Source organism: Lepidochelys kempii, chromosome 2 (genome assembly GCF_965140285.1).
Source record: "Lepidochelys kempii isolate rLepKem1 chromosome 2, rLepKem1.hap1, whole genome shotgun sequence".
NCBI classification, from domain to species: Eukaryota; Metazoa; Chordata; order Testudines; family Cheloniidae; genus Lepidochelys; species Lepidochelys kempii.
In genome coordinates, this window is record NC_136381.1 from 102,245,701 (window position 1) to 102,262,380 (window position 16,680).

Genomic DNA, 16,680 nt, shown 5'->3' on the forward strand with positions numbered 1-16,680 from the left:
ATTTATTTATATGTTATATATATATATATATGTGTGTGTGTGTGTATGTATATATACAAATATATGGGCCTCTGTGTGGCTGATCAGTATATTTTGTAAATAGTAATCCCAATTGCAGGAAGATTTCATCAAGTTTTCGAGTTCATATGAGTACTTCTAGATCAGTATTGGATTCATTGTAATGTAAAATAGAGTTGGGTTTTATTTTACCATTTGAAAAATAATCGCCTTTTATTTGCTCTAGGATACAAAAAACACTTTTTTCCCCTTTTGGTAAATATTATCTATACTTTCTCTGCTCTAAGACCTAGTCATTTTAGATTCCTGAAGAAAGAAATCACTGTTGTTTTTGATAGGGAATCTCTTATTTCTTTAACTCTTTGCATATGTATATAAGTAATATAGCTGGTGACATAAAAATAACATTTTTGTTATGTGGAAATATTTAAGTCAGAAATGTTAATAATATGAATTTTTTCCAACTTTCCTTTGTGTATGTTATTTTTAAAAGACAATTTTAAATGGGTATTCTTAGTTATTTCAAGGAAACTGTGGATGACTAAAATTATGCAGCTCAATGTTGAACATAAAGGACTGACGTTCTCCTTTCATTTCAGCAGTGTATCTCATTCCAGACAAGTTGTTTGGCCGTGCAAACCTGGTTACACTTATTGGTAACTTATGGAGAATGACAGCCTTTTGCTGGGAACCAAGAGGTTGCTAATAAGCAGAATTCACTGTACACGGAAAGTAGATCTTTTCAGTAAGGAGGTGCCATTTGAAATACATAATCATTTTTCCAAGAGGGCCATGCTTTAGGACTCTTGATCACATACCAATCAGGTAATGAGTGGATATTTGTAAGTATAGTAAGTAACAAGTAAACAGGGAGACTTGCCTTTTTTTCCCCGAGTTCTCAACCCACCACAATAGGGAGAGTTCTGCCAATTATGGTAAATATCCTTTTTGAACATTTTAATAAGATACAGTATGTACTTTAAAATCATGTCTTGAATGTCTTCTGCCTGACACAAAGGTATTTAATATCCTTCCTTTAAACATAGGAGCTGCTCCAGAATACTTGGATAAGTTTGAACTGGAAACCTTCAAATGCATGATATCTGCTGATGCTCTGTAGAAGTGAAGAGGTTGTGACAATTACATTGGTGTCCAGGACAAGATCAGGTTGTTTAGGAACTTTCTTGGTAAAATAAAGAAATGGAATGTGGAGCATGCCCTAACAGCATCACATTGGAGAAAGATAACATCAAAAATAAACTCTGCTGTGCCCTAGAAACCCTAGTCCATCTTGCTTTGGCAACTGGGCATTTGCTCTCTGAGTAAGAGCATCATATACCATTGATAGCTGAGATGTAGTTATTAGCAATAAATCAATTTAATTTTGCCTTGACCTATTTTTTCTCTTGTATTTTAAGTTTCTTTTTTTAAAAAAACTGTTGTGAACACCATTTTATGGCTGTGCCTTGATTGGCTACTGCAGCCCATTTATGATATTTTGTATTTTCTCTGCCCAACCTGGAAGAGCCTTGTATGAGAGACATTGTGAATCTTTTACTGGAATACATAGTAGTAACCTCAAAAGAAGAAACTCTCAAATCCTCCTTCACATAAACAGGAGAAGATCACTAGGAAAAAAAAATCATATCATGAATCCTGCAATTTTTGATTTTCTGTCTTTTTAGATTGTAGATATAAACCATTACAATGTAAATAGGTTGGCTTCTTGCAGAAAACTATTTTCAGCCAAATAGTATCCAGCAGAGGAGAGAACTCATCCCTTCCCTAGTTTATCACCCTATGTGGTGTGAGCTTAAAGTCCTAATTGTGATTTAAATGCCAACTTCAATCCAAATCATACCACCTGGATTTGTGCATGGAGGGCTGCCTTTGGATCTTTCCACTTCCACAGAGCAGAGGGGACTGAGCTGCCTCCCCAGAACCCAGCAGTGATTCTAATGTATCTGAGGTTTATACTGGAGGGGGTTGGAGACTGTACTGGCTGTGGGGCTGAGTGGCCAGGTTGTGAAATTTCGCAGAAAACGTAGTATAGCCCAAGGATGTATTTTCCATGGAGCCTCCTGACCATGGCAGTATGGAAGAAGTTTGTGATGATAGATGTCAGAGCAGCCAATCTGTGGGAGGGGAGTCCCTCTAATTTTTCTGTGAGGGACAAATTAATCCAAAATGACACAGTAGCTTTAAGCACTAAAACAACTGCCTAATGGCTGTGCTCAGAGTGAGTGCGAGTTCCCAGAAACAGCACTTTTTTTGTAGGAGGATCGAAGCTCCAGCTCTTCTGTAATAACCAACAAAATATGACTTAGAATCTTCTGTGCCTAGTGGCACATGAGGGGACCCATTTTTCCCACTGCTGTCTATAAGTTGTTTCCATGATAGCAACATCCTTTTCAGTTGTCCTGGGATAGGTCATTCCTTCTCCCCCATGCCTTCTTTTTTCCATCCAGTTGGAATGCAATCTAAGATGTAGCTTGTGCTTCTCCCATGGAGTAGCCTGATGACATGGGCAAACCACCAGAGTGTTTTCTAGCTGATTTATTAAGTCCGCAGTCTGCTGACCTGTGCAGTGCAATGCTGCCACGTTGGTTATACAATTGCTCCAATGAATTCCAAAATCCTTCTCAAGCAATGCTGGTGAAATGCATTCAGCTTCCTGTTGTGTACTTCTGCCACATTTTCAAGGAATACAGTAATGTTGAAAGGACAATACCATTGTACAATTTCACTTCAAGATGTAGTTGTACCCTGCTACTGTTCCAGGTGTTTGGCAAACAAGTAATTGATCCACTGGCTTTGCCAATTCTTGCCCTCAATTCTTTAATGAGCTGACCATTAGCAGAAATACTTTACTTCCTAGATCTTTTAAAAAAAAGTTGTAAACCCTTTTGTACTCTTCTCCATCACTCACTCACACATCTGTCAGTGTTGACCATATTCTCTCTTATCTCCATACTCTTGGTCTCAGACTCCCACTTTGGTAGCTTCCACTTTTATACTCTCAGTTTTTTTCATTTCCTCAAAGCTGGTATTCAGTATGACTGTCATCTGAAAAAATCTAGCTCCTGCAGCTCATCTCTTGTCCAAACAATGACAGTGGCCTCAAAAGCAGCTGTCGCTTTTCTCATCTCAAAGTCTATGGCAATGCAGAAGAGAAGCGGGGATAGTGCTGACCCTTGCTTTACACCAGTAAGAGTCTTAAGCCATTTTTTGTCCTGACAGCATGCAGACTCATTCTACCAAGCTTTTATCCGATTAACTGTCTTTGCTCAAATTCCATAGCATTTCAGGATCTTCCAGAGTGCTTGTCCGTGGACACTGTCAAACGCTTCTGTAAAATCAGTGAAGTTAAAAACCATCTTCTGCCAGTATTCTAAACCTTGCTCAATAAGTCTTGTCAAGGGGAAAATCTGATCTGAACATGACCTATCAGATTAAATTCCAGACTTCTTATCTCTGAGTAGTTTGTCAACAGCAGTTTTCATCCTATTTAAAATGATAATGCAAAACACTTTTCCAGGTACAGATTGGAGTGTCATCTATCTCCTGTTATCACAAATAAATTAATCCACCTTTTTAGGGATTTCACAGATAACACCTCTTCTCCGGTTAGGATAGGTCTTCTTTTCCGAAACCATTCTGTACAACCTGGATATGTAACTCAAATTCATTTCTTTTTGAGCTTTTAGCATTTAGCATGTTTCTTACCACAGCCTGGTGTTTTACCACTCCTTACTTGGTTCATGGCCTTAGTTACTTCCTCAAAGCAACTGCTCTTAGTGATATTGGTAAGTCCACTATTTCTTCACATCTTTGTGTGTATTAGTGGTTCTGGATGGTTGAGTACAGCCTAGAAATGTTTCATCCTCTGTGGCTAAAATTGTTCCTCTCATTAGGATATTAGAAAAAGTTTTTAAAAAACCCCTCACTAGCATGCCTCCTGAGCTTCTCTTGCTTTGTTTTCTGTCCCTTTCTTATTTCTTCTGGATGATCTTCTGACTTACTTGTCTTTGTCCCCATGTTCTTGCTGTAGAACAGCAGTTTTAGTTCTGTCTCGTTGAATTCTCTTCTTTAATATTTCCATTCTTCTTTCTTAGATCTTCTCCCCCTTACTGTAGTCCAGGCTGCATTCACACTTACTTCTTTAAAAAACTGCCATTGTTCTTCTCTGCTCCTTGGTGGCTCGAACTCATGGACAATGCAGTGTCTTTCTTGGGCCTCGAGCAAGACCTTCTGGCATGCTTACTCACATGCTTCCTTGCCTCATGGCTAGTCCCCGGCACAGGGTCTGTAGCACTGGAGCTCCACTGTAGGAGGTGCGTGCCTTGATTTGCTCAGGCCAGTGTATGGCGAGGGGGTGAGGGTTGTCCCCGGCCTGGTTACGACAGCGGACCATGCAGTGATGCTGTTAAAAGGTGACAGAGCTCAGCCTTCCAAGGTACGGGCAGGGAAGGAGAGGCAGATACTGCACTTGGTCACAAGCTGGGCTCCCTCCAAGCAGTATAGGCAGTGCTGGTGGTCATCACTGATAGAAAATGAGCAAGGGCAGGAAGCGCAAATCTTGAACCCTGTTGTCTTTGTCCTAATCCAGTACCCTGGCCTGGGTGCTAGGTGGGGAGGGCTGGTGGGAAACCACCGAAGCGGTGTTCCCGAACTCCTTAAATCCTAGGGGAAACTGCTTCTAACAGTAAAAACAAAATGCTATCTATGTACAAGAACAGTCTTCTATGCAAAGTTTGTGAAGTGCGTCACAGGGGATGAAAGAACAGCAGAAGCTTCGACTCGGACCATGCAGCAGTGAGAAGGAACTGAGAGCGCAGTCAGTCCACGCCGCCATTAATCGCTTTGGTTGATATCATGAGGCGAAACAAGGGTGCATGTACGGATTACCAGACACTACTACTTTTAAAAAGCTCTGGCTCTCTGCTTATGCGCATACCGCTCAGTGGAATACAATAGGGACCATCACTTGAAGAAGAACTACTAGTTTTTGAGTATCATGCATACTGTCTGCCTTATTTGGTAGTACCTTCTTTAGTTTTATTTTGATTCTCCCAATCACAAGATGGTTGTCACTTAAAACATCAGCACTCGTATATACCCTGGTGTTCAACAGTGATCTTCTGCAGTGCCTATTAATGGCAGTGTAGTCTTTCTGGGTGAAGCTATCATTTGATCTCCTTGTCAATTGATGGAGAATCAAAACCCCAAGGAAGTTCTTTGTCCGAAATGGGATATCTTCACAGCCAAGTTTAAGACAAGAATTGGGAGTTGGCATGTTAGCTTATTTTGCAGCATGGTAGACTATTTCAGAGAAAAGAAATTCTTTGGCTTAAGTCTACTTTGACTGAAACGATATGAGATGGACTAGACAAGGTAAAGTACCATTGGGAGGTGTGTCTTTTTTTAATTCTGGAAGAAAGGATGGCAAGCAGCTGGAAGATTTAGGCTTATTATTGAGCAAGGAAGCTACTAAAGCACCGAAGAAGTGGGAACCTGTAAATTCAGACATACTGACTACTTGTTTTGTGATAGTTCAGTGTTATGTGCAATAAATTATAGTGATGAACAAGTCAAACACTGTTTCTGTGAAAGATTGCAGAGTGGCCTTGGCAAGATCAATAAATATTATAGTTATTCTTATGGGAGATCTAAATGCACCAATTGAGAATGATAATACTAGATATGAGCATGTTCTTGTCAGACATGGTATCCCCCGACAGACCAACAATGGGGAAAATTTTGTTGAACACTGTTGCCTATAAAATCTTTGTATTTTGGAAAAAATATTGCCACACAAGGAAAGACACAAACTATAGTTGCCAAACTATAATGGCCTGATTTTCAAAAGTTCTGAACACCTGTAGCTCCAATTGATTTTAGGGGGATTTGCAGGCACTGAGCACTTTTGAAAATCAGGTCATGAAGAAGCAGGAGAGCATGCCAACGCTGAAATAATGAAACAGATTAAATGAAATAAATTGAGAGGTGAGAAAGAACAATCAGCTTAAGGATATTGATATACCACTGTGTGCAGTCTTTCCTTTTTTTAAGAAAACTTTATTAGGTCAAGCAACTTCTATAGCATTACATTAGTTTCCCTGGATTTAGTTCTGACTTTGAGAATTGTCAGATGGACTGTCATCATTGCTGATCCCCTCACAGAGCATCATTAATCTAAAAGTTATTTAGATAGATACAAGGAGAATTTCCATCACAAGAAATGTTTGGCAATTTCCAGGTAGTGATTCTTGGAGTGTCATGGAACTGAGCATCCTCCCTCTCTCACTACCTGCTGCTCTTTGGTAGTCTTGTCTCATGCATACAGATTAATCTATAGGCTAGACAGCATGTGGCAGTGCTTCAGAAATTCCTTGGAACCATTTTCAACAGGAGATGCAAAGGAAAGTGAAAATAGTATCTAGAGTAATTTAGTCCATCTGTTGGCTGAGGGACTCAATCCCAGATCACTTGAAGCATGTTAGATGCAAATCATAGAATCATAGAATATCACGGTTGGAAGGGACCTCAGGAGGTCATCTAGTCCAACCCCCTGCTCAAAGCAGGACCAATCCCCAACTAAATCATCCCAGCCAGAGCTCTGTCAAGCCTGACCTTAAAAACCTCTAAGGGAGGAGATTCTACCACCTCCCTAGGTAACGCATTCCAGTATTTCACCATCCTCCTAGTGAAAAAGTTTTTCCTAATATCCAACCTAAACCTCCCCCACTTCAACTTGAGACCATTACTCCTTGTCCTGTCATCTTCTACCACTGAGAATAGTCTAGAACCATCCTCTTTGGAACCACCTTTCAGGTAGTTGAAAGCAGCTATCAAATCCCCCCTCATTCTTCTCTTCTGCAGACTAAACAATCCCAGTTGCCTCAAGTCATAAGTTGACTCATAAGTCAAGTGTTCCAGATCCCTAATAACTTTTGTTGCCCTTCACTGGACTCTCTCCAATTTATCCACATCCTTCTTGTAGTGTGGGGCCCAAAACTGGACACAGTACTCCAGATGAGGCCTCACCAATGTCGAATAGAGGGGAACGATCACGTCCCTCGATCTGCTGGCTATGCCCCTACTTATACATCCCAAAATGCCATTGGCCTTCTTGGCAACAAGGGCACACTGTTGACTCATATCCAGCTTCTCGTCCACTGTCACACCTAGGTCCTTTTCCGCAGAACTGCTGCCTAGCCATTCGGTCCCTAGTCTGTAGCGGTGCATTGGGTTCTTCCGTCCTAAGTGCAGGACCCTGCACTTATCCTTGTTGAACCTCATCAGATTTCTTTTGGCCCAATCCTCCAATTTGTCTAGGTCCCTCTGTATCCTATCCCTGCCCTCCAGCATATCTACCACTCCTCCTAGTTTAGTATCATCCGCAAATTTGCTGAGAGTGCAATCCACACGATCCTCCAGATCATTTAGGAAGATATTGAACAAAACCGGCCCCAGGACCAATTCTTGGGGCACTCCACTTGATACCGGCTGCCAACTAGACATGGACCCATTGGTCACTACCCATGTGTACTACTACTACAAATAGACTGCCCAAAGAGTCAGAACTCCTTCAGCATACTCCATCACAACTTCCTGGGCAGAAGGGGTGCTAGCCACCACAGAGGAAATCTTACAAAATTGTCACCCATCAATTACTTATGAAGTACTGCAAACTTGACTTTCACCCCGCTCAAGCCCACTGACAAGAATTCTGGGCCCCAGGGCTGTCCTTGAGGGAGCGGAGCCCAGGTCGGAAGTGATGAATCCGTCACTTCTGGGGTTGGCCCACGAGGCCCTCGAGCGGTCGCACACATCTAGGAGCCCTGCAGCCCTCACAGGTGATTTAAAAGGGCCCGAGGCTTTTAAATTGCCCTGGCCCCTGGGCAATTGCCCCCTTTGCCGCCTCATCGGCAGGCCTGACTTTGCTGCAGAAGCATCTTTTGGCTGAAAGGGGCCCAAGCAGTAATATAATGTACCTATGTTACTCATATTAGGGAAAGCAGAAACCATATATCTTGTTTATCCCTACTTTCCTATTTTTTCCTTATTGCTCATTATGATTGTCTCAGGGTAAGTCTACACGAGTATGATACATCCGCACAGCCGCAGCGTGTCTAGTGAAGACGTGCTATGCTGACAAGAGAGCACTCTCCCATTGGCATAATTACTCAACCTCCGCAGGGGGCAGAAGGTGTGTCAGTGGGAGAGCATCCACTGCTGACATAGCGCAGTGTGGACACCACTTAAGTGAATGTACCTTAAGGTGTGTGTCTTTTTCATACCCCTGAGCATCATAAGTTACAGTGACGTAAGCAGTAGTGTAGACCAGCCCTCAGACTGAGGAAGAAGTCGGGATTCAGAAGGAAAAATTTATTGTCTAGTGAATTCCTTTCTGGGACCTCTTCCCAGTCTGCCCTACCTGAGACATATTCTCTGATAATCAGTATAATGGCCTTTTAAGAGTCTGTATGTATAGTTAACACAGTTAAGAAAGATAGAATTGGGCTGTACTTAAGGTTTAATTTAATAAATTGTTTATAAAGGATAGTAAATAATTGATACATGTTATAAGCATGCTACAGACATCAGATGCATTATACGTGTTATAAACACTCCTGTATAAGATATTCGATAGTTATAAGTAACCTCTTGAACTCTAAAATAATCCATAACAATTGATTAAATATATATCAAAACATCTATTAACTATCAACTCTTTATAAGCAGAACTTTAATAATAATGGTCATACTTTATAGTAAAGAAGCTTATATTTAGCTAATAATAAGAATTCAGTGTTTTCATACAGCTTGGAAATACGCTAGAATGAGGGCAGAAAAAATAACGTGCCTAAACCCTAGTGTCTTGTGGACAAGTCTGAACTGCTTCTGGTATTTGCAGGAAGAGACCCACAGCCTAAATGCATTGGAAATCATCAGGTAACAATTTTTCCATAACCTTTATTATGTCAGGAAATGTTTAATTCACTATTAACCTGAATCTCATAATTTGTCATCAATGATATCTAGTGATATTCTATGACTCACAGCACAGTCTCTACCATCTTTTCTAATACATAAAATGCAGTGCTCCAGTCAACTAAAATACAGAATACTTCTGTCATTAAAAAACTGTTGCCCATAGTGAGCTTTGGACGGTATAAATTGCACATGGCTATGGGAGAATTCTCTATAATAGAACTGGCCTGTGAGACTTGCAGAGCCCATGATTGCAGCATCTTCTATTATCCCCCCAGATGTGAAGGACCTAGAAATTAGAGAACAATCTCAGCACTTTCATTTTTTTTTAAAGTACATTTCTCACCCAATTCCTTATAAAAAGAGCCTGGGAAATGTCAACTGATCACAAGGGCTTAAAGCCTGTCCCTGGTTTTTCCTAATGATCAGATTGTTTATGATATGCCACTGCCTATAGCTCCCTGTGATTATTTTTTGGAGACTGGGAAAATCATGACCATGTTTCCCCTTGATTTTTAGGAAAGACCCATGATCAGTTTGTAGCTTCATGGACAGCATTTCCAACACTATCATTAGAGGCCCAAGGCTACCACAGTCTTCCAGCCAGCTCCATGTAGCTAAGGTGATTCCTCTGCTGAGCAGCCTATGTGATCTCTGCCCACAAAAAGGGCAGCTTACTAGTATCAGATGTTGCATTGTATTTGAGAACATGTTTTCTAATCCCAGCTCAAACATGAACTACTTGATGGCCTAGACCTATGGCAGTATGATTTGGTATCTCCATAAAACCCACTGAAGTAGAATTCAATTTTAGAAGGATTATACTTGAAAGTGAGAAATATTAAAGAATATGAAGTAATACCCTCTCTAATAATTCATTGACAGAAAGGGATAATTCAGAGAGCAGTTGCAAGTAAAGACTAGGTCAAGAGGCTGACTGTAGTGGTGATTTATGGACTGATCCAGATCTGAGAGAGTCTGGGAGAGAAAGTGAAAAGCAGTGAATTCAGAGGGTTTAACAAGGAAACTGAAATAGATGAGGATGAATGGGGAAATGAGATGAGAGGAAGCAGGTGGCATGTACTGAAGACAAGAGCTGGAGATTATGAGGCCAACACTGGGAGGGAAGACTGACCACCACAGTTCAGGGGTGTTTGATCTGGAGATTCAGGCTTCTTATAAGTGATGTAATGGACTGTCTCACAAGCCATATTTTTGTCTGCATTTTCCTGGAATCTGAGAGCAGGATTTTCAGAAGGAAGGGGAAAGCAGTTTCCAGCTGTAGTCTGAAGAGCCAGGTTGTGTATTTTAGTTGCCAGAGAGGTTTCCCAAAGAAGTGAAGGGGTAGGAATCCTCCCTTCCTTTTCCAGATCATGATGCTGCAGTAGAGCTGCTTGATGGCCACCAGTGTAGCCTCAGAGCTGTAGTATTTCTTTTGGCTTATACCTTCTCCCTCCATGTGTGGAATGAAGGGTGGACACATGCCTTCTTTCAGGTCCTGGTCTCTTCCATCCCATTAAAACCCCCTTCCTTGGAAATAGTGTAGATGCCCAGTCTCTTGTGATGCATAGAGTAGAGGAACTGGATTTCAGTCTCAACCTTACAAAGAACCATTATATATAACAGTGGGGTAAACTGTCATTTTTAAATGTATGAAAAATACCTTGATGGTCTCATTTTCAGAGAAGGCAAAGCTAGAAGTATTTGAACCTTTGAAAAAGGTTTTTTGGGGGGAGGTCTTGTTTAAACAGCATGTAGCAACATTTTGGAAAAAAGTTTTTACCTTCAGAAATCACTTTTTCATTAAATATATTTGAAGGCTGTCTTTAATAATCAACATCTTTTTCCCATAATTCATGCAGAGATCATACGTTTTTAAATTTAATTTTTTATTGTATTTTTTACCTGTTACCAAAAGTGTTATTTTACAGAAAAACACACACATGCATACAGTATTTTATAAAGCTTAAAAAAACCAAACTGGTCCAAATGTCATTACAAGTTGATTATTTTATTTCAATAATGAATGTTTTTAAAAGCTGTATTCCTACGCTTTTGTGAACAGTACACATTTAAATTAAATTTACTATTATGTTGTGGAGTATACATCCGAGTGAAGCTACATATAGAAAAATACACATAGCCAATGACTGCACCACAGCTGGTGGGGGGGCGAAGGGTGTTGTCCAGCTTGCTAGGGGAAGGGGTATATCACTTCAAGAGTGTGGAGGGGGAGAGAGGCACAGATACCGGTGCAAAAGCAGAATGGGTCAGTGTTCGTCCTTCAGGAACCGGAAGGGCTGCAGAGTTGATAAAGGGCAAGCCCAACAGGAGAAGATCTTTCTCTGGACCAGATGGAGTAGCACCCAGCCTCACAATCTTGGAAGTGGCAAAAAAGCAGGTTTGATTGGGATCACAGTGGGCACTGCACTAGCCACTCCTTTCTCGGGAGGCCAGGATGGAAATTTTTCTCTCACCACCAGATTAGCCAAACTGGAGTGGGAGATTTTTACCTTCCCCATAGCATTTTCCCGAGGGTGGCGGGGGGGTGGGGGGGGGTTTGTTATGGTGAGTAGGGAAGGGAGTTAGGCTATGATGTCGCAACTCATTATGTAAGTATGGGGCGGATGTCCAGTGCAGGTACTCCACAGGGAAGGGATACAGTGATCAGATAAATGGCTTGGTAAACAACTTAAAGGAGGTGTTTGTTAAAGGAGTGGAATGGGCTGGGGTGGGGTGGGGTTGGAGCGCCTATGACTGGGACCAGGGAGCCACCCCCTCCTTTCTTTATACCCCACCTTAACCTCCATTATTTGAGAGTGGGATGATGGTAAGGTCCCAACAATGGACTGGCTGAGGACCAGGATGGAAAAAAAGGGGTGGGAGGCTGGCAGAAGTCCCCAGGAAAATGTTGAAATGATCATGGTGTTACCTGCACCGTACACTTTTATCTGATGGGTAGTCCCAGACACCTAATAACAAAAATGCAGCCTGGTTAAACCATATTCACTGTCTCCTGTCCTTCCAGTATAGCCAGACAACAATATAGCTTAAGGAAGATGTAATAGGTGTGTGTTTAACAATTTTGCTGTTTTCCCGTTGTCTTTCGTTTCTATGTTTTCCTTCCCTCTCATCTTTCACTGCTGCATATTAATGGACAGTGCTTTAAATCTACAGTAGATTTAGAGACAAAACAGAATTAACAACATACAGTATATGTCAGTTGGCATAAACATTGGCTACTCCTGACAGTCCGTAGTGTAGCTGAAACTGAGTGACAACTTAGCATTAAATATAGAGTCTACAACATATACGCTAAAATAAAAAACACTGAATCAGTAAAGGAGGGTAATCTCAAAAAATATTAAAGTTTGTTATAAAATAGTGCAATTCAGAAGAGCTTTTTTCCTACATATGGTTGGAAATACCATTGCCACATGTGTACATTTTAGTAGATTTGTGAACAATTAATGTTAAATGCTAACTAATGAATTAGATTTAATTTCTATAAGGCAACTACAATGCAACAGTTAAATGTTCACAGTAGTTTACAGTTTACTACTAGTTTGCTTTGGTGCACTGCCATTAAAGGCATCTTTTTAGTCAGAAGACAAGCTTTCCAAGTTTAACACTGCTGCAGTAACAAGAAAACTATTAGTAATTCTAACTTGAGATGTGCAGGACTATCTGAAATCTCAATGCTGAAGGGCTTTATTTCTTTCACAAATTAGACTATTTTTGTTTTATTCTTTAACGGCTAAAGAAATGCTGTTGAAGCAGTGTCTGCATGGAGCAACAGTGACATGCAGTGGTCATGTGCAATCTTAGATGTTTCTTCTTTGGGAATATTCCTTGTTTTTTGTTGTAAGACATTAGTCTAACCCAAGTTTGAAATCCTCTTTCTTTCTCTCTCGGCCACACTTAATTCTAATGGCTTGGGTGTGATGAGCAATTTGTAGAAATAAGGAATTTCCTTATTACTATTGCTTTGCGTCTCATTGATACTGTAACAGCTGCCCTCTTCCACATTTCACATACCTTGAACTCCCGAAGTTTATTAAACCTTTCCATGACTGCCTAATCCTGTTATGAAAAGTAAAATATTCTGAGAGAAGTGACATTAAACAAAAATAAACCCAAACAAAAAACAAAAAAGTGTTCGGATAAACAGTCCTTACAACTTCTGCACATGTTTTTTACAGCAGTATTTAAGAAATCCTTTAATGGCAGTGCTCAGAAACCAAGACAGTTGCTCTGCATTTCCAATTGTGGTGTTGAATGAAAAAAAAAAAATCAGAAGACTTGTGGGGCTTGGAGAAAAAATAAATAAAATCTAACATGCAGTTGGGGCATCCTGAAGAAGAATGAATAAAGTGGGGGATCTTGTTGTTTTCCTTAAAATGATGAAGATAGCAAATAAAGCTACTTCTTGTGTTTCATTCATTCATTCAACTGTTGGTCAGGGATTGCCAATAGAAGTTTATATAATCCTACTGCACGCACAACTCAAATGACATTAAGTAACAGATTGTTTCTATCTATGTACTTCTTGCAATTATTATTAAAATTTTAGGCAGTTATCTTATGAAGCAGAGTGTGTGATCCTTGAATGGCATCTTAGAACTTCAGCGTCTAGCAACTGGAGAACCAGACCGTGATCCAGGTCGAGAACCAGATCCTCCCTGTGAACAGAGGAATAAAATCAATTTGATTAGAAAGGTATGGCACGGTGTGGGTGTGTAAATATGTGTGTGTGTGTGCGCGTGTGTGTGTATATACACACACACGCACACACACTAATTCCAAAAAGCTAGGTTCCAGTATTACAAACTGGTAGTACAATCCAGAGTCCATTGTTTCTAGTGACAATCTTTGGATAAGCCTGTGTATTATATCACTAAATTAATTGAATGCTTGAAATTTCAGTTTTGCTTCAAAGGGATGATTACTTTTGATAACTGAATTTTCAAGTAAGATGAGTTTATTCTAATTAAGCACCTCCATCACTCGCACTTGTGTAATAACAATTTATTTCCAGTGAGTGGAGTCTTAATTAAGTTATTATGAAGCCAGGAAATTTGAGACTGCTGTTTATAAACGAACCGGCTTATGATTAAGTATATACAACAAAAAATTAACAGGAAAGGTAATAACAAAAACTTAACTGTATCTATCAGTTCTTATGCAATGATGACACAAGTGTGGGGGGAGGGACAGATTGGGGCCAATATGAAATCAGACTCCAACTGTGAATGCTTCTTTTGGCTTTCTCTGTACATGTATAGAACCTCATTCCTTTTCTTAAATCTCCTTCCAAGTCAAAAACTATCATGCACCACTGAGGGATTATAACTTCTCTTTGTAGTGCCACACATCTATGTACTGTCTTGCACTAAAGCAGACATACATATTTATCTCTTAGTTGGCTTAAATAGGCTTATTTCAATTGTGACTGCTGGTGAGGTTCTGCTGTGTCTGTTCTTGGAGGATATGCTAGAGATGGAAATGATTCATTCTTCTACTTTCCATCTTGAAAGTATCAGGGGGTAGCCATGTCAGTCTGTATCCACAAAAACAACAAGGAGTCTGGTGGCACCTTAAAGACTAACCGATTTATTTGGGCATAAGCTTTTGGGGGTAAAACACCACTTCTTCAGATGCATGGAGTGAAAAATACAGATGGAGGCATTATATAATGACACATGAAAGGAAGGGAGTTACCTCACAAGTGGAGAACCGGTATTGAGAGGGCCAATTCGATCAGGGTGGATGTAAGTCCACGCCCAATAATAGATGAGGAGGTGTCAATTCCAGGAGAGGCAAAGTTGTTTTTATAATGAGCCAGCCACTCCCAGTCCCTATTCAAGCCCAAATTAATGGTGATAAAATTTGCAAATGAATTTTAGTTCTGCTGTTTCTCTTTGAAGTCTGTTTCTGAAGTTTTTTTGTTCAAGTATAGCTACTTTTAAACCTGTTATAGAATGTCTAGGAAGATGGAAGTATTCTCCTACTGGCTTTTGTATGTTACCATTCCTGATGTCCAATTTGTGTCCATTTATTCTTTTACGTAGGGACTGTCTGGTTTGACCAATGTACATGCCAGAGGGGCATTGCTGGCACATGATGGCATACTCTCCTGGAATTGACACCTCATTGAAAGTAGCATCACTGCTGATTGCATTATTTACTGAGAACACAACACTAGTAGTGGGAAATCACTGTATCTGGCTTTAGGGGAAGAAAAATGAAGACTTCATATTATTTTTTGTTTGGATATGGATGTAATAATTGGGTTAGATTTTCATTTGTCTTTTTTTTTTCCCCCTGCCCTTCTTTGGAAACTATTTGGCCATACACTGCCTTTTTTTTTTTTTTATTCTAAATATTTGTTAGGGATCCAGAGACCATTAATCTTGGGGCACATTACAAATATGTTTTTACTATTGTTACAAACAAGAAAATATTGGGCCAAATTCTGCTCTTAGATAGTCTGCTGTAAATCCAAAATAACTTCATTGATGATTTAAGAAAATACTCCCACATTTGAGAGCAGGATTTGGTCCCCTTACTCTTGATTGGCATGATCAATCAAATCAGAAATCAGTAGATTTCTATTGTACTTCAGTTGTGAATTTGGTATATAAAACAGTGTCAAGCACAACTTGGTTTCATACAGATATAGTATCTGCTCAATTTTATTTGTAACTCAAGACAAGTTTTACTCAAGAATATTTGAATGTGACTGATATTAAATAGATCCAGAGAGGCATTTATGCTTTTTCATAGGCTCAGTTTACTTTACCAGTTTAAAGATTTTGGAAAGAGTGCCCTGGCCATCATGGTATGATCCCTTATGTCCCTTATAAGCAGATTTATGCTCGGAGAATTTGCCACTTCCTCCATACCCTGGCTTGTGTCCTTCACCTCCCTAGAAGAGAGATCACAGATATCTCAGGTGTGTTGTTCAGACCAGTTACCTTCATTTGCGACTGCTGGAATGCAATGCTTTCAAATTAGTCAAGTAGTTGAAAGTGTGGGAGGAAAAAAATTCTAAATGTGAAAATCTGAGTCCCAAACTTTGGTCTGTAACAGAGAAATCAATAATCAGAACAGGATATTGTACTGTCAAATGCATAATGTGAATGGAAAATGAAAAAGGAAGAATAGTAACTGCAACTGTGAGTCTTGAAAAAGAAACCTTTTGACTTAAAAATGTTTTATCCCCTTTAGAAAATTATACTGAATAGTACAAAAGGGTTGGAAGAATAAAAATCTCTTGATCAACATGGAGATTTTGTATGCACTTGAATTTCTCCTAAAAGTATACATGACATTTTTAAGAGCTTTTCAAACACTTACACTTAAGTACTAAGATCACTGGTGAAAAAAAGTTGCTTGTGAAAGTCATTTTCTTTCATTATAAAGTAACTGCCCGAGGAGGAGGAGAAGTACTAGAACAGGGTTTCTCAAACATTGTCCCCTTACACAACTAGGGAAAGACACCTCCCACCAACCTTTTGTTGAAAACGTTGTTTACAAGTTGTGATTTTGGTGGTCTGTTTCAAACACGGACAGGGTCAGCATGCTAACTTCTCCTTTTTGCTGAGTAATTTCCACTTCAGGCTCAGCAAAAACAGAACTGTAAACTTGGATTTTTTAATTATT

The 16,680-nt window shown here is 39.9% G+C and overlaps 2 protein-coding genes across 16 annotated transcripts in view; one reads left to right on the forward strand and one right to left on the reverse strand.

Annotated features, from left to right (window-relative positions):
* ZNF236 (zinc finger protein 236) overlaps positions 1 to 16,680 on the forward strand; it is a 232,111-nt gene that overhangs the window by 179,832 nt on the left and 35,599 nt on the right. For 7 of the 12 annotated variants that reach the window (XR_012157274.2, XR_012157282.2, XR_012157283.2 and 4 more), the window contains one exon: positions 618 to 13,734. The gene's annotated coding sequence lies outside the window, so the exon portion shown is untranslated. Of the gene's footprint in view, positions 1 to 617; positions 15,971 to 16,680 lie in introns of all 12 variants that reach the window. The other 5 variants (XR_012157278.2, XR_012157277.2, XR_012157279.2 and 2 more) reach the window with 5 other exon arrangements.
* MBP (myelin basic protein) overlaps positions 11,006 to 16,680 on the reverse strand; it is a 174,230-nt gene continuing 168,555 nt past the window's right edge. For all 4 annotated transcript variants that reach the window (XM_073331790.2, XM_078851589.1, XM_073331792.2 and 1 more), the window contains 2 exons: positions 15,818 to 15,943; positions 11,006 to 13,697 (listed from right to left, as the gene is read on the reverse strand). In XM_073331790.2, the coding sequence (XP_073187891.1) occupies positions 13,641 to 13,697; positions 15,818 to 15,943 (183 nt within the window). In that variant the 3' untranslated portion in view covers positions 11,006 to 13,640. The remainder of the gene's footprint in view (positions 13,698 to 15,817; positions 15,944 to 16,680) is intronic.